At 47.9% G+C, this 17,440-nt stretch overlaps 2 protein-coding genes across 11 annotated transcripts in view; both read right to left on the bottom strand.

The window, feature by feature from the left end:
* Positions 1–1,887, bottom strand: part of tymp (thymidine phosphorylase) — a 30,228-nt gene extending 28,341 nt beyond the window's left edge. For both annotated transcript variants that reach the window (XM_027282503.1, XM_027282501.1), the window contains exon 1: positions 212–1,887. The gene's annotated coding sequence lies outside the window, so the exon portion shown is untranslated. The remainder of the gene's footprint in view (positions 1–211) is intronic.
* shank3b (SH3 and multiple ankyrin repeat domains 3b) overlaps positions 1,223–17,440 on the bottom strand; it is a 30,656-nt gene continuing 14,438 nt past the window's right edge. The window contains exons 3-28 of one of the 9 annotated variants that reach the window (XM_027282488.1): positions 16,421–16,592; positions 16,032–16,127; positions 14,930–15,001; positions 14,630–14,738; positions 14,169–14,320; positions 13,283–13,412; positions 13,004–13,041; positions 12,744–12,860; positions 12,585–12,662; positions 11,878–11,944; positions 11,521–11,743; positions 11,200–11,408; positions 11,004–11,117; positions 10,839–10,914; positions 9,978–10,060; positions 8,667–8,791; positions 8,443–8,575; positions 8,172–8,252; positions 8,052–8,069; positions 7,598–7,728; positions 7,420–7,513; positions 6,696–7,307; positions 6,309–6,596; positions 4,374–5,679; positions 4,239–4,265; positions 1,223–3,638 (exon numbers count right to left, since the gene is read on the bottom strand). In XM_027282488.1, coding sequence (XP_027138289.1) covers positions 3,053–3,638; positions 4,239–4,265; positions 4,374–5,679; positions 6,309–6,596; positions 6,696–7,307; positions 7,420–7,513; positions 7,598–7,728; positions 8,052–8,069; positions 8,172–8,252; positions 8,443–8,575; positions 8,667–8,791; positions 9,978–10,060; positions 10,839–10,914; positions 11,004–11,117; positions 11,200–11,408; positions 11,521–11,743; positions 11,878–11,944; positions 12,585–12,662; positions 12,744–12,860; positions 13,004–13,041; positions 13,283–13,412; positions 14,169–14,320; positions 14,630–14,738; positions 14,930–15,001; positions 16,032–16,127; positions 16,421–16,588 — 5,133 coding nt within the window. In that variant the 5' untranslated portion in view covers positions 16,589–16,592 and the 3' untranslated portion in view covers positions 1,223–3,052. Of the gene's footprint in view, positions 3,639–4,221; positions 4,266–4,373; positions 5,680–6,308; positions 6,597–6,695; positions 7,308–7,419; positions 7,514–7,597; positions 7,729–8,051; positions 8,070–8,171; positions 8,253–8,442; positions 8,576–8,666; positions 8,792–9,977; positions 10,061–10,838; positions 10,915–11,003; positions 11,118–11,199; positions 11,409–11,520; positions 11,744–11,877; positions 11,945–12,584; positions 12,663–12,743; positions 12,861–13,003; positions 13,042–13,282; positions 13,413–14,168; positions 14,321–14,629; positions 14,739–14,929; positions 15,002–16,031; positions 16,236–16,420; positions 16,593–17,440 lie in introns of all 9 variants that reach the window. The other 8 variants (XM_027282484.1, XM_027282487.1, XM_027282483.1 and 5 more) reach the window with 8 other exon arrangements.

The raw sequence follows: 17,440 nt of genomic DNA on the forward strand, positions 1-17,440 counted from the left end.
CTTGTAGCTGTTCACAGAGGCTGAACATCACACATGGATAAAAACTTTATAGACTGTAGTCTACCAAAATATTACTCTATAACTTTATTGTCTACTATACTTTATATATTACACTATAGCTACATTATTCTACCATAATATATATTATACAGACTATATAGTCTACTGTAATGTGCTGTACATAGACTATACACTCTACACCTCTCCGTACTTTTCCCCGTGAGCTCGTACAAACTTCAGGATCGATGATTGTGGCTCGGCTCGTGTTCGGGTACAGACGCTGGGAGATTGGTTGTTGTGGAAACAGGCACTGGAACGTCGATTGTGCTTCAGGGGGAAGAGATCGTAACGTCGGGTAGATCGATTAGTATAAATTTACTGTGAGAAAAGAGGGAGCATGAACTTAGCCTCGGAAAATGACTAGAAGATCCACCTTTGACTGACAGCAGAGGTGTCTCATTTACATGTTGTATCTTGTTTATCGTGCACATGTAGAACGACGGTGAAGTGAAATGAGACGTGGTGGTTTTAGCAGCAGTTGTCCTCGTGGTTAATCTACTTAAGCTTGCTGGCAAACAAGACACAACATGTAAAAATCAAACAGGTGTTTTTCATAAAGCTAGGCTAGCAGTTTCCACCTGCTTTCAGTCTTTGTGCTAAGCTAGGCTAAACACACCCCTGAACTACCGGAGGACAGTTTCAAGAGTTTATAACGGTGTTGACGATGCGGTCAGACCGGACTTTCATAATGTGGTGGAAACTCGGCAACAGCAGTGTCACGTGGACGTAAAGTGCATCAGGTAGCAGTAGCTGTAACTCAGGACGCAGTCAGTATTTAACAACCCGAGACTCAGACTTAGTTTTTGTGAATATGAGCTACCTCAGTATGTTACACCCTGTCCGGTCTTGGTCTTGACTTGGTCTCAACCCTTCAAAGTCTCGGTCTAGTCTTGGTTTCGTTGGTCTTGACTACAGCGCTACCTTTAACTGTGTCGCACATGAAGACGTGAGGAACGAAATGTTTCAATCACGTTGTAGTAAGAAGAATCGTGTCTGCATCGTCCACCCTGCTTTGTCATTAACTTATTTACTGACTGTTGTCTGTCATCAGTCGTCCAGGTCATCGTGGACAACTTGAAAAAGAATGAAACTACGACAACTCTTTGTTCACGAATTGTTCTTGGACTTGCTGAAAGCAGCACCCCTTCTTTTGATACTTGTATTTCACTGTGTAGTGATGTCAAATGTTAATTAAGTGTTAGCGTTAACACCCTTCGCCATTGAAATGAACGGGGGACGGATTTCAGTGTGACCGCATCTCAACTCAAAAACTTTTTCGAGCGCACCATAAACTCAAATTTAACTCTTTATGGCGGGGAGGAAACTCCACATATGGCAGGGAAAGAAATCCCAAATATGGCAGGGAGGAAACTCCATATATGGCCTGTTCCTTTGCGAGTTACCATGGTTTGACTTTGATTGATTTTAATTGGGGTTAAACCGAAGAGATTCAGGTGTCAGTGTAAGGAAGGTGTAAGAGGGGAAGGAGGAAGGTTATTTTCTGTACAGATGGCTTTAAACAGATAGCACCATGTACAGTAAGCCCTCGATAAGCAGGTTAGAAACCAGAGAGGTTTACAGTTGGAGCTCTGCTGCAGCTCTCCCTGAAACACACAGCACATCAGCACAAAGTCACTCATTGACAAATCATTATGAATTTCAACACATCACCGAAACGACCTTGAAATTCAACTCATTGTCAAATCATAAGGAACTCAAAATCATTTTCCAAACTATTATAAACTCTGTAAGTCATCACCACCACATTATTATTACTTGTTATTCATAAACTCTAAATGATCGGTATTAAGATATGAACTCAAAATAAACACAAATTCTTCATGAGTGATATTTAAAAAGAACTTTTCTGTGGAAGGACAGAAAAAAAAAAACTCCTCAGCTGATCTCCCGTTGTTACGGTGGAGACTCCCAGCAGCTCGCTAAATCGTCCAGCTAAACTCGTCTGGGGAAGCAGAATGGCACGAGGAAAACGACCCGTCTCGTTACATTTGTAATCACTTTGGCTGATCGGCTCTTTGATCGATATCCAATAACACCTGTAAAGCTCTGTGTCCAGGTGTAGTCAGCTTGTATTATATTCATTTATGTGATATTTGTGTGCAGAAAATACATTTGTTTGGAGTTTGGACGCTATCTAATGAATCAGCTACTGGATCAGTCCAATATTAATTCACCATGTGCAGCTTCCGAAGTAATTATCGTTTCTTTGTCGTCTTTGATAGTAAAAATGAAAATCTTTGTGTTAAATAAAGTTGAATTCGTTTACTTAGACTTAATCTAGAGGTCAAGAGTTGGAACACTAGATCTAACTTTGGATGTTATTGAGGTATCGGAGCAGTTACGCCTAAATTTCACCATGCACGGATGCGACCTGAATCAGTTTAACTACGTCGCCTTGTGGTAGAGGCACATAAACCCAAGGAACGATGTCTAAATCTCGGCAGGTTAAAGTCAGGCGGGCTTCAGAAACCAAAAGAGCGCCGTGCCTGCTGGGCTTTACGAGTTAGGTCTCCAACTCCAGCACAAACATCTGATCAGGTTTTTCACTCCAGGTGTCAAAAGTGCCGCCTCGCCGAACGTTTCTGTAAATTTGTACATCGAAATCATCGCCCACCCATTCTTCCCAGAAACCTCAAAAAATCGACGTCACAGCTTTGCCTGACGTTGGCGTGAACACTAGGCACTAGACGACGGGTCAAACTAAATGTTGGTGATCTAAAATGACACTGGAGCTAAACGCTGGACACGGATCTTGGCGCTGACAGTCCTTCTGGGTCGATCAAAGAGCTGGAAAGCCAAAATGTCACAGAGATCACTCAGAGAACTGGGCTCCACGTTGGTAAAAAGGTCTAAAGATTCAGTCACTGCTAAGATATCCTAGTCTAAGAGATGGCCTAGTGTCTGACCAGAGGTCAGGGGTTATGAGGTCACAGTTCAGGATGCCTAGAGGTTATTGGTCGGAGGTGAGGGGTCAAGTGGAACCATCCATTAGCTGTCTGAGTGCCCTCTCGATGTTGATTCGGTGTCCCAGTCTGGTGACGCCCAGCTCCACGTAGTCGTCTTTGGTGAGTGCGGGGAGATGGGAGCCTTCGATCTCGTGCTCCTGGAAGCGCTGGCGGTGTTCGGCCAGGCCCACGCTCTCCAGCCAGTCACCCACGTCATATTTATTCCACAGGTTGAGGGGCCGCTGCCTCCATGGCCGAAGGGCCAACAGGGGCCCACTGAGGACCGGGGAGGGGCAGGGAGAGGCGTGGGGGGAAGGTGAGGGTGAACGAGACCTGGTTCGTGCGCTGGCACTTCGCATCACAAACCGAACCTCCTTTGGTTCTGACGGGAGACTGAGACTGGACGACTTCAGGATGGTAAGACCGCGGCCTGAGCTCAGATCCGGCCTTTCAGAGCAGGAGGAGGCGAGCCCTATTGACCTATCAGATGGGGAGGGAGAGGGTGAGGGGCTCCGGCGGGTGACGGGGTAGCGGCTTCCTGGTCGGACGGTGTAGCTGGCACCATATCCTCGCTGGGAGATTGTGTGAAGTTCACCAAGACTAGAGAACAACCTGCAACACATTAAACAAGTCACTTACAACAGGTATCAGGTGATGCACCTACATGGATTCATTAAGCCCGCTCCCCTTAGTTACTGTTGCTGCTGTTGCTGTTTAGGCAAGACACATAACTCATGACTGAAATAAGTTCATGACAATAATACTACAACAAAGGTTACAGATCATCATGGCTTCGTTAGCGCTCGTTGTTGTTGTCAGGGTCACCTGAGTTCTGGTGTTGACGATGGTCATCTATTCCCAGGAGGTCACCTGGAGCTCAGGTGACCTGAACGACTCTTACGTGGACAAGGAACGCTCCTAAAATCTTTCTGATTTGTAAGTATCGCTCGTAACGATGCCGCCATGCAAACCACGTGTTGAGAAATACAAAGCTCGACAGGCCTCGTTATGGTCGCAAAGGTATGATTGGACACTTTTCAGGTGAGGCGTTTAGCAGATGGTCCATTCTATGGTTTTATCCAGGAGACGGATGGGGTAGTAAGTTCAGATATTTAGTAGTTAGTCGTCTGCAAAGCTTGTTAGTTCGCTGTTAGCCAATGAAAGTCATCTCTTAGCGATAACGAGAAATGTTTACCAGAGATAAAAACCTACGATTTACTCTCTCCACTGTCCAAACATCTGGAACAACACAAACAACACATTTGGTTACAACACGTGTGCGCACACACATACTCACAGTACTATCACGTCAGCAGTATTCACAGTATATAAGGTAGTGCGATGTACCTGGCACCTCCTACTGGTGATCGCCGGCCCGGATCAAGGGGACTCGGCTCCTCCCCGAGGGAGTGACTGTCTTTGTTGAGCAGCTGTAGCCGATTAGCGAGATCCAGTCCAGACCCCGTCCTACCGCTCAGCTCCAGCGCCGATGCTGACCGACTGGTCAGATCCACGGCTGACCCTGAACCCTGACCTCCCAGAGCTGCTGGACGGCCTCCTCCTTCCTCCGGGCTGAGGCCCCGCCGCTCGTCCCCGCGGTCGTCCCCGCCGCCCCACAGCTTGGACCTCCTCTGGAACAGATAGCGTGGCTGTCGGCTGCCGCCGCTGGTGGGGGAGGAACAGAGTGGGGACGAGGGGGAGGAGGAGGATGCAGCAGATGGGAGTAGCTCACTGTCCGATGATTGCTTCAGCAGCGGGTCCCGGAGCGCAGAGCGGCCCCGACCGATAGGCGAACGAAGGCGTGGCTTGAGAGCAATTGGGGAGGTGGCGGGGGAGGATGGGGATGGGTGAGCAGCAGGAGGGGAGGAAGGGGAAGATGGAGCAGGAGGGGAAGCCAAGGTGATCGAAGGAGGGAGTGAGCTCGGGGAGGAGGAGCTGTCGTGGAGCCGTTCGTCGCCTCCTTCCTCTTCATCTCCTCGTCTACCCAGGGAGTCAGGACCACCCTCTCCTCCCCCTCCTTCCCCACCTCGCCGTGGCAACAAGGTGAGGGAGGATGGGGGAGGCGGGGCGGGAGTACTGGCAAAGGCAGGGGGTGGTGCTACCAGACCAATTCTGCGGAGCTCCTCCCTTGTCTCCTCATCACTGGATGACAACAACGCTGGTGGGAGTGTAACGGTGTAAGCCCCACCCTCCTCCTCTGAGCTGCCCACTGTGAGGCTCCTGCGCCTGTCAATCAGAGCCGAGTGACTCTCATTGGCCAGCGATGGCAAAGGGGTGGGTCTCCAGCGCTCGGGGGAGGGGCCTGCAGGGGAAGTCACTCCTCCCTCCGTTTCCGGACGCTCCACCTGTCCGTCAGGGAACAAAGGTGGGGTTATGCGTTTATGCCTCAGCTCAGGACTTGTCTGGGGAGTGGGGCGCTTGGTTCGCTGCTCGGGGCTCGTCTGAGGAGTGGTGCGTTTGGATCGGGGTTCAGGGCTGCTATGCGGGGTGGTGATAGGGGTGCGCTTGTGTCTCCCCTCTGGGCTGGCAGCTGGGGTGGGGATGGGTGTGGTAGAGGCAGATGCGTGTTTTAGTCGAGGCTCTGGACTCGGCGTGCGAGCGGTGAGCGCTCGTTCTCGTGCAGCAAGAGCCAGGGCGAGTGGAGATGAGGGGTCTGAGGAGAGAAGAGAACGTTACAGATGGATGCTCACTATCACCGCCCTAACAAACAGTTTACTACTGACTGTCCCTCAAGACTCTGTCCCAGGTCCCTTCCTATTTTGTGGAGTATCTGTCCTTGTCTATTTTGTGGAGTACCTCAAGGCTCTGTCCTGGATCCCCTTCAGTTTTGTGGAGTACCTCAAGGCACCGGCCCAGGCCCTGTTCTCTTTTATCTAGGGGCTCAGTCCAATGTCCTGTTCTGTGGAGTACCTCAAGGCTCTGTCCTAGAGTACCTGAACAGTGGGTTTCTTATTTGTTTCCACATACTTTGACTTGGCCTAATCAGATGTAATCATTGTATTTACTTCCATTGCTATGCTGCAATCTGATGTCCTCAAGCAACTGCCTGAAATCAAATGTTGATGTCAAAAACATCTGATACCATCATTAGATATTCCTGATTCCAATCTTACTCACCTGTACTACTTACAAAGTAGATTTGTTTTCATCAACCTTGGTTGATTTGGAGACGGTTGATGCTTTAGTCCCTCCAAGAATTGACTTATATAATGAATTCAGAACCTGCAGCTAGATTCAAGAACAAACAAGAGGGATCGCATAAGATTACACTCTCAGACTGACCTAGAGGTTTCCCCGTCAGTGGGTGGAGGAAGGTGTGAGGCGTCGGTGAGGGCGACAGGACTGGGGCTGGAGGAGGAAGCTCGCCGAGGTCATCCATTGAATGGCTCTGAGTCAGGAGGGGAGGCACCTGGTTTTCTGACCCGGCTCCCTCCACAGACAGGAAGAGAGATGATCTGCGGCCCTGAACCCGAGCGCGCTCTGAAAGAACCTGCTGCTGGTACAGCTCCGCCCTGCTGGGGCTGCTGGGCGGCTCCAATTTGGACGGATCATGATCTTTCATTCCAAGTCCTGGAAGAGAAGAAGAAAACAAAGAGTCAGACTGACGATTAGATTTATTTGTGCCTCAATCAACAGTTCTGGTTAACCTTTCCATAGGTGTGAACAAACCCTGCTCCTCTACAGGAAGTTGTTTCAACAAAGGTGACTTCCTTCTCTGCGGCTTTGAGGGCGGAGCCTGTTGTCCCACATTAGCATAAGGGTTTTCTATTGGTCGTCCCCGGCGGCGTGACAGCGGTGAGTGGCCGAGGGCGGGGCTGGTGCTGTGGAGAGACAGCGTGGAGGTGTGTGTGGCGGTGTGAAGCGTGTGTGTGGCGGTGTGCGTGGCAGTGTGCAGCGCGTGCGTGGCGGCGGCGTGTGCGTCAGACTGCAGCGGGGGCGGTGTATCCTGCAGGATGATCATCGACCTCGCTTTCCTCTGCCGCTCGGCGTGGGCGTGGCTCCTCGTCGGCGAATCCGAAAGCTCCTGGAGCCGCGGCTCCGCCCCTGGCTTGAAGCTGGACCGGGTTAGCCCCTCCCCTCTGGCCGGGGGAGGAGGGGGAAGGAAGGAGGGGGGAGGGCCGGAGTCGAGGAGGAAGAGCGGGGAGGAGGTGGAGGAGGCGGAGGGAGGAGGGGGCGGAGCTGTTTGAGGAGGAGGAGGGATGAAGCTGTCCGTCAGTGAGGAGCTCCGTGGAAACCGGCTTTCGTTAATCAGAGCCGTGATCCTGTCGTCCTCAGGTGTGCCTGCAGTGGTAACCATGGATACGTGAAAGTAACAGATGCAACAAACTCTTCAAAGAGTGCGTAACACATCGTCACTAATCAGTTTCTGTAATAATTCATGTGTGTCTCTCACCGAAGCTCTTGGTTCTGGACATTCCTCGGGGTAAAGCCATGGTGCTCTTCTCCGGCGCTGTGGGCGGCACCAGACCCTGGCGCTCAAACAAAGACTGAACACAGAACAAACACAAGATGAATACTGACGTCATCCGTCCAAACATCTGTCTGAACGAGCCGGGTAACGGTCAACTCACGTTGATCTCCGCCTGCGTGATGCGTCGGCTGGTCGGCCTCTGTTTCACCGTCGCTGCTCTGAAGTCGTCCGATGGGCGGGCCCTTAGAACAACTTCCTGTTGACCCCCGGCCAACATCTCGTCCAGTTTCTCTGGAGGGAGGAGACGCAACGAAACAAGATGAACAAACCAGTGTGATGAAATGAAGCCACGACAACAGGGTGACGACGTCAGTCAGCAGGGCCGCAGACAGGATTTCAGAAACACTGAGGTGTGTTTTAACTGAATACTTCTTCTACGATGTGTCCGAACATCCTCGGCTACGGCCCCGCCTGTTACATCACTGCCACATGACATCACTAAGACAGCATGACATCATAACGTACAGACAGACTTCATGCCGGGAGACGACATCACCGTCATCACAACAAATAAAACACACAAACAACAGCAACCATCAGATCATGCGACTCACCGATGCGTCTCCTCCTGGCTGCAGACAGAGCAAAGGTCAACAACACACACTCCTACAGTCTGACTGTGTGTTTACGTGTGTGTGTGTGTGTGTGTGTGTGTGTGTGTGTGTTTGTTTTACCTATCTCCTCCAGGTCAGCGGTCATGGACTTGGATCGGAGAGTCAACGAGGTGCTGGGGGCTCGTTTTGGAGGGGGCGGAGCTACAAGACGAGAAACAAACAAACACTGAAGTTAAAGTTAAACCACAGAAAATACAAAAAATCTGTTTATAATTTATGATATTTGTAACAACTGATAAAGATTAATTAGCAAATGTAAGATGTGACTAAACATGTGACTTTTACATCGTTGTATATCGTCGTTATCTGGGTTGAATGAAAGTAAAGACACCTTTCTTCCTGACCAGGTTGGACTCGGATTTCCTGGAAACGGACACGACCTTCATGAGCAGTCGACTTCCGCCCTGACGGATCAGAGAGACGACCTGACGGTGACCCACCTTCACCACGTCAGCGCCGTTCACCTGGACGACAGACAGACAGACAGGTGATGATCGATGAAGACGATCTGTAGTACATCTGATGATGTCACACCTCAGAGGTTACAGCTGTTACCTCTATGAGGAAGTCTCCGGTCCGTAGCCCCGCCCTCCAGGCCACGCCCCCCTGGTCGACAGACTCCAGGTACTGCAGGGCGGGGAACGCTGGCGTCGGGGCGAACTCTTCGATGGGCGTCTCAGCTTGAAGAAGGAGGAGGTCAGAAACATGTTGAACATCACACAGGTCAGCTCATTTCATCGATGAGCACGGAGCGGGACGTTTTATTACTTTATATCCCGTTAGACTCACATTTATAAACTATGATCATTGCTACTGTCATTCATGCTGAGGCTGATGGGAATTGCAGTATTTAGCGCCACCTACCATCTCAAACTGTCAGTGTCAGTGGACTAAGAGTAGGGCTGGGTATCGATTCAAATTCCAAGAATCGATTCGACTCCGATTCTCAAGACTGAGAATCGATTATCATAATCCGATCCGATCTCGATTCGGGTCAGTGTTATTAAAACCATTTTTTGGGTCGCCTGAAGCCCTCGTTTTCAACAACGGAATACGGGCGCATATCTTTGCAAATGTAACCCTCAGTTATTTTAAGAGAACGTACAGAAGTGGCTGGTAGTTGTAAAGTTTTCCTTGAGTTTTCTGTTGTCTGTAGTTTTATTATATTTCCGGTGAATTTCCATTTTTCCCACGTTCATGAACGCATCATAGTCATTCCGACGGCCATTGAACGCACCTCACATGTGTGAGACGCCGTAGTTTAGTTTAAACACGGTGCACGCCTGTTTGAATTCAATGACGCGACTAGTGGGGTTAAAGTTCACCGGGGGAAAATGTATTAAAATTTTAATTTAATTTAATCGATCTTTGGATGTACGAATCGATCTTAAGGAATTAATAACACAGGCCTAACTGGGAGGCTTCTTAGTCTTACTGGACTCACTGGTTGGACGCAAAATGACATTTTTTGTCACTGTGTTCATGTTCTGCTGCTGCGATGTGAAAAATAAAGTTTCTCTTGAAGCCACAGGATTGTTCGATCATCTCTGTGGAGTTCATCAAAGAGATTCTCCCACCTCATAACTCTCCTGATTCCCACTTTAAGAGAGTGCGTGCTAGTCTTTAAAATCGTGTTTGTAATGAAGCTGTCAGGACGAGAGGGGGGGCGTCCCGTTTTGTTTCTTTCAGGGAAAAGATGGGACTCTGTCGTTATTACGAAACAACCCAGCGAGGAGTTTTAAAGCTCGCTGCTCTTCCTCTGAAGACTTCTTTCTTTCTTTTTACTTTCCCAACACCTCTAAACACCCACCACTCCTCCATCCATCCATCCATCCATCCATCCATCCATCCATCCATCCTCGCTACCTTTAGCTCCTCTGAGGACGAAGCCGAATCCCTCGCTCTCTCTCTTCTGCAGGACGGCCGTCTTCTCCTCGATCACGTAGTCGCTGACAGAAAAAACACACACAGACATTTAAAGAGTGAAGAAGAAGAACTGCGAACACAAAGAAATACTCAGATCCTTAAAAGTACTTCAAAGTAAAAGTACTGACACTATAGGCCTGCATTCAAAATCACAGTACCCCAGTATTAATGTCGTGTTTTTATTGTCTGATGTTGCTGCAGATGGAGATTATTCTGTGTTTATATCAGAACATTTCTCTAAAATACACAGAGGACAGGACAGAGGACAGAGGACAGGACAGAGGACAGGACAGAGGACAGGATAGAGGATAGAGGACAGATCTGATGCTGTTGTTTTCATGTGTTCATCTTCGCTTCATTTATCTCCATGTGTCCACTTTCTTCAGAAATGTTTGCACTCTGTCTTCTGCCTACATTTTTATTGTTTCTGCACTGCTGTTATTTCTGTCCTCTCTGTACGTACAACTATTCCTGGAAGACAGAGACCGAGGCCTCCCGCATTAAAAGATGTATTTCTCTGTTCGAACAGTCTGTGGACAGAAGACGTCGAGTGCTGTACGGACTGAAAACCCTCGAGGCAGATTTGTGATTTGTGACACTGGACTGTAGAAATAAGAGGTTCATTATTAGAAGTCAAAGTCGATGTCTGTGTTACACGTTATCCTAAATCTGACTGGACGTTTGAACACATCACCAAGAGAACAGAATATTATCTATTCATGTTTTTAGCTGATAATTACGTTTATTACTTCATGTATGTTTGAGTGTGTACCTGCAGCAGGTGTAATGACGGAGCATTACCTGTAGGAGGTGTAGTTGTCGTAGGATCCTACAGTGTAATGTCTGAACAGTCTCTTGGTGCGGTCCTCCCTCGTCTCTGAAACACACAGAACATAAATGTAGTATAAAGTACACAGCGTGATGCATTCAAAGTTAAACCGCTGTATGTTCACAGGTAATATTCACCCAGTCGTGGGTCGTACTGTCTCATCTGGACCTCTTCGACACAGTCAGCAGGAAACCAGCCAGTCCTTCCTTTAACGCTTCCTTCCCAGAATCCTCCTTCACCTATAGACAGAACTGTAGATCCACACACACACACACAGTCAGTATGACCTCCAGGGATGCCGCCGTCTTCGCTCTACACACACGTCTGCCTGACCTTTGACCCTCTCTCCTCGGTGCAGCTGGATCTCTCCGGCCCCCTGCGGGACGTGAGACCGGGTGGCGATGAAGGTGCGCCCCGGCACGGCGCTGTACAGCCTCCTCTTCCTCATCTGGGGGGTTGGAGGAGGTGAGGACGGGGGGCTGTTCTCCACATGGCCTCCACCGCTCGGGCTGCAGACAGACAGGTCAGGCAGATCCAGATCACTGATACAGATACAGGCAGGTAAGAGACAGACGGGTTAGAGAGGGAGACAGGTTTAACTTAGGCTGTCGTCGTGCCAACACCAGTCATGTCAACTACTGTGTGTGTGTGTACCTGAGGCGGCGTGTGTGTCGTCGTAGCGAGTGTGTGTGCGTGTCGTGATGCGTTTCCAGGCTTTGGAGGGAGGGGCCAGGAGAGGAGGCGGGGCTTTCCAGAGCGTTGTCACTAGCCGAGCGAATCAGAGAGCGCGGTGACGACAGACCGTTTCCCGCCGGCGTCCTGGTCAGGCCAACTCTGCGGCGCTTCGTGTAGGATGGAGTTTCTCTGAAGGGAACTACTTGAGCACATATACGCACATATACACACACAAACACACACACACACACAGTTAACTTCACCACCTACTGTACCGTGTGCGCTCACACACACACACACACTGTTTCCGTGTGTTTGCACTCTCAGCCGACTCACCAACGTCAGAGGTTTTGTGGATCTTAATGATTTCGGCAAGATCAAAGTTCCCAGCAATTATCGCCACCTACACACACACATGCACACACACACACACACACACACACACACGAGGAGCGGTCATGAATTATAACAGCTGGATTGAGCATCAGGCACAGAGCTGGATTTATTCTAGATTGTAGGAATGTCTGTGGTCAGCTTCAAGCCGATTGGTTCATTCTCGTTCTTATGAATGTTTCATGACAGCTGATTCAAGGTGGCGTCTGTTCATTACGCTGCACACGCTCTGTCAGCGATGATGATGACGCGTGTGAATTTTAAATCACTGCGGACGCAAACTTCATAACACAAAAAGTGTTAAGTGTCCTCGTTTGTCAGGAGGAATGGTTTATTGGTCGAGTACATTAAAGTCCTGAGCTTTGGGTTCATAACTAAATGTCCAACAGATGTGTAATGTTATAAACAAGATGTGAAGAGTTGTGAAAGGGGAGAAATGTTCCAGACGGAGAGAAGCTGGAAGGTTGCTCAAGAGTTGACAAGACTATTTAACACAGAAATCTTTACTGATAAACTTCAGAGTCAGAGCTCTGACTCTTTACATGGAAAAAGGCAGCCGGTATTTTACCTGAAAGGCAGTCTGGTTGTTGTAGTTTTTGTTTTATTTTACCTGAAAGGCAGTCTGGTTGTTGTAGTTTTTGTTATTTTACCTGAAAGGCAGTCTGGTTGTTGTAGTTTTTGATGTCTTTATTTGCTCCTCTGAACAGCAGCACTCTGGCACAGCTGTCCTGTAAAACCAGAAGCATTTATTTGAATAAACCTGAGAATAAACAACAGCGGTTCAACTCTGAGTGTTTTTTTTGTGTTACCTGGTTGTAGAGAGCACAGAGGTGCAGTGCGGTGTTTCCTGATGCATTCTGGGAACTCATGTCAGCACCGTAGAACAGCAGGTGCTCCAAGTGCTGCACGTTACCATAGCGACATGCCTGAACTCACACATGCACACACACACACACACAAACACACGCACCCACACACACACACACAAAAAATCATAATTGTATAGGGCAAATCATTTAACTGATTGTGTGTGTGTGTGTGTGTGTGTGTGTGTGTGTGTGTGTGTCACCTGGTGGATTTCCTGCCACCCGTTCTCATCAGTCATCCCTGCAACCATGACAACAAGAGATCTTTCAGCATCAGAGTGTTTTTCTCACAAAAGACACAAACAAATTTAATAAATAATAAAAGTAGTCGTACAGTGGTGTTTAAAGGGCAGCAGTGATGTGATCACACACACACACACACACACACACACACACACACACACACACACACACACAGTATCGGTGTATCACAACAACAACATCTGGATGAGACGTTGGATTGACCCTGCGAGCCTCCGTACCGATGGTGGCGTGGTCCTGCAGAAGTAGCTCACAGCAGTAGGGGGCGCCACCCACCATGGCGGAGTGATAGAGAGGAGTCAGACCTCTGCTGTCTTTGTAGTCCGGAGACGCTCCGAGGTCCAGCAGAGTCTAAGGACGAGAACAGTAAAATACAAACGTGCTGACGAAGGTATGAATCAGATTAAAGCTTCATTTACAGTGTCTGTGTGCTCCTGTCCTGAATTTGCAGATTATCCACACCAACACACACCTGAACGTGGTGGCAGATGACAGCAAATTTTAGCTGAATTTCGACTGATCAGACAAAAGGAAATGTGACGACCGTTATGTGAATATTAGGAGTCGTTTTACGAGATAAGCAGAAGCTGGCACAAATTTGACAGGTTCATAAGAGCGTTCACAGTCAGCTCTGTCTAAAGTCAGTGTCCTAACGACCCACAGGTGTCCTTAACGAACAACAGGTGTCCTTAAAGACCCACAGGTGTCCGTAACGACCCACAGGTGTCCGTAACGACCCACAGGTGTCCTTAACGACCCACTGGTGTCCTTAACGACTCACATATGTCCGTAACGACCCACAGGTGTCCTTAACGACTCACAGGTGTAAACGGCCCACAGGTGTTCTTAACGGCCCACATGTGTCCTTAACGGCCCACACATGTCCTTTACGACCGCCCTAGTGGCTGCAATAGTCTTTGTATCCCACAGTGTGAGTGTTTATTGATGCATCAGTGTGTTAAAGAGTTTTAAAATAAACTATACCTAATAAAATAACTCAACGTATCCAATTAACGTTACAGTATAAGTACAGCGTCATATACATTAAAAATACTCAAGTACCTCAAATGCTACTTTGTACAGTACTTCCGTCTTTTGTTTTCTTACCGTGAGCGACGCGCTGTTCCTGCAGAGGACGGCTCGGTGCAGAGCGGTGATACCGTCTCTGGTCCTGAAGTCCAGGTGAGCTCCTCCACTGCGAAGGACTTTAATGAGCTCACAGCTCTCCTCCAGCTGGACGGCCAGAGTCAGAGGACACTCTGAGACACAAACAACCCAACACGTTATTAATGTTACACAGTCAGTCTAATGAACAGACTGAAGGTCGGGTCCTCAGTGTTATTATTGTCAATGTGGAGGATTTTTAAGGTGATACAGATTGTTTATGACATATTTAAAGGTTTAATCTGTAAAATTGCATCCAAATGTCTAAAAACAAACAAATATGAATATATTATGTATCTTTTTGTGTCCAACAGTGTTCAAACCCTAAAAAATGAGGCTAGAAGTTTCTATAACTAAGCTAGGCTAACAACATGTTTGTTTGTACGGTGTGTGTTCGTGCTCACCCCCGCTGTCAGAGTCATGGAAGTTGGGATCCAGGCCCTTTTCCAACCATTTGGAAACCTTCTCCACATTCTTCTGATGAACATGTTCCATGAAGCGCTTCAGGTTGGCCTGAAAAACATCAAAATGATGCATTCATCTCTCAATATAATCTCTTTATATATACCATTAGACATGGTTAGTTTTATTGTTTAACCCTCGGGGGTCTGAGAAATCACCCATGATCTTATTCCCTGGACCCCAGAGGGTTTAAGAGTACAAGTAAATATACATCATTATCATATTTAAAGGATTGTGTGTACCTTGGTGTGTAGCTTGGCCAGCTGTTTATCGTCCACGTAGCTCTGAGTGTAAATTCTTCTCTTGTAACGAAACTGCAAGGGAAGACGTCAAAGTTTAGCTTAGCTAGTTTAGATAGATTAACTGAACAATTAACAGTGAAACAATAACTGTAGGGAAAGTCTGAGATGAGTTTTGAGCAGACTATTTCCTGTGAGAAAATCAAGAACAACTCGCAACCTCTGTGAAGCTTTGGCGACACCTAGTGGTGGTCAGAACCCCGAGGTAAGGAACCGCTGCCTTACGGACTCCAAAAATCCTCACTGGAGCACCAAGTGCGGCTTAATCCATTAGAGTGCTCACACTGTCAGCTCTGTCTAAAGTTATTGTCCCTAATGACCCACAGTGTCCTTAACGACCTACAGGTGTCCTTAACGACCCACAGGTGTCCTTAACAACCTACGGGTGTCCATAACAACCTACAGGTGTCCTTAACGACCCACAGGTGTCCATAACGACCTACAGGTGTCCTTAACGACCCACAGGTGTCCATAACAACCTACAGGTGTCTTTAACGACCTACAGGTGTCCTTAACGACCCACAGGTGTCCTTAACGACCCACAGGTGTGCTTAACCACCTACAGGTGTCTTTAACGACCCAGAGCAAAGAAAAAGTTGAGTAAAGAAAATGTGAATGAACGCTTGCTTCCATCCACCACTGTTTTTGAACATTAGACAGGACATGGCGCCAATTCTCCGGTCAGAAAACCAGAAGAAGAAGGCGTCAGTGGTCGCCACCAGCACTGAGAAAATAGTAACTGAAGAAGCTGCTGGTGCTGAAGAGGTTGAGGTGAAATATTATACAAATGTAAGTTGTACATATGTTCAATATTTATATGTTGGCAGTCAGATTTTGCAACTAAATTAGGGCACTACAACAGGAAGTACAAAGTGTACTACACAGAAGTGTACTGATGGAAATATCTGCATTGTCTGAGGGTAGTCTCAGACAAACCTACGGCTCTGAAGCGACATATTTGTGAGGCGTTTGTACCAAATAGGCAGCTGAGATCTATAGATAGGAAGTCAGACACACGTGTGGTTGGTCAAACATGTCAATGTACCTCCAGGTACGGGATGGGCGTGATGGGAGGGAGAGGATACTCCTTCAGCAGCCGCTCCTCGTCCAGAAACTTTCCAGCTCGGCCGTTGAACGCCGGCTGGAAGAGACCATAGTTCAAAACATCCGACAGAGACTGAGTCAACGTCACCAGAACCCTCTGCTTACTGGTCCAAACTGGTAACTCTGGGTCCAACCGCAAACACTTCTGAGAGAGCCAGAGACAGAGACACAGACAGACAGAGAAAGACACAGACACAGAGACAGACAGACAGACAGGTTTGTCCTGCTGATTCATTCATGTTTCTTCATATATACTCATATGCAGTATATATATAATTACATTTATATATATACTGCATATATGTGTGTGTGTGTGTGTGTGTGTGTTACCGTTTGCTGCAGGTCCGGGATGCCAATGCGGACGACAATGCTGTTTCCAGGGGGCGTGTCATCCGCGTCGTCGTCCCTGGCAACAGCAGAGCCTGTCGGGTTGCCGTTAGTAACCGCCTGTTGCCGCGGGCGATCATGTTTGGTGTCAGCAGCCGGACTCAGAGGCATGTGGCTGAAACACACACACACACAGAGCTGTGTGATTACAGAGTCATCGCCATGGAAACCGCTTCAATTAGCATCCCCTAACCTCTGCCGCTCGTTATCAACCAGCTAACGACCGATATCAAGCGACAAATTAGCGATACGTGAAGCACGCTGCAACTGTTAGCATGTCAGGCTAAATGTTACATTCATTCATTGACTCTATATAAGCAGGGACACCACTTGGATCGCCCCCTGGTGGCCGGCTGAAGTCATAAACTCCGCTGAGATCGGAACAAATGCTGCTCAAGTTTAGCGCCAAAACTGTTTTGGTTTCTGTCAATCAAAGCGTCCACGCTCTTAACCCTGCATAACTTTAAGCCTTAATATAATGTGAACAGGTGAGTTGTATATAAATTCACCCTCAGTACAGTTGTCATGAACGGGGAAATTAGCTACAGAGACCAAAACTGTTTTTTGTACCAGGCTGTAAACATGTTTATTTCTGCTTGAAGTTGGACATTTGGACATGGGGACTTATGGAGACTGACTCACTTCTGGAGCCAGCCTCAGGTGGACGTTAGAGGAACTGTCCACCACTACTAACTACTATTTGGAGAGCTGCTTATTTTCTGAGGTGGTACATGGTGTAAAAAGTTTAAGAAGAATTGTCTTAAACAAAGTTAACTTTTTACTAGGGTTGCAAAATTCTGGGAATTTTCAAAGTTGGAAAGTTTCCATGGGAATTAACGGGTTAACAGTGAACTTAAATATAGTTATGGAAAATATATTTTAGCATCATCGTGACTAAATCAACCAGATTTCCTGCAGGTCCACTTCAATATCTGCTCTTCCTCAGTCACATGCACATAGCAC

This window comes from Larimichthys crocea, chromosome X (genome assembly GCF_000972845.2).
Source record: "Larimichthys crocea isolate SSNF chromosome X, L_crocea_2.0, whole genome shotgun sequence".
NCBI classification, from domain to species: Eukaryota; Metazoa; Chordata; class Actinopteri; family Sciaenidae; genus Larimichthys; species Larimichthys crocea.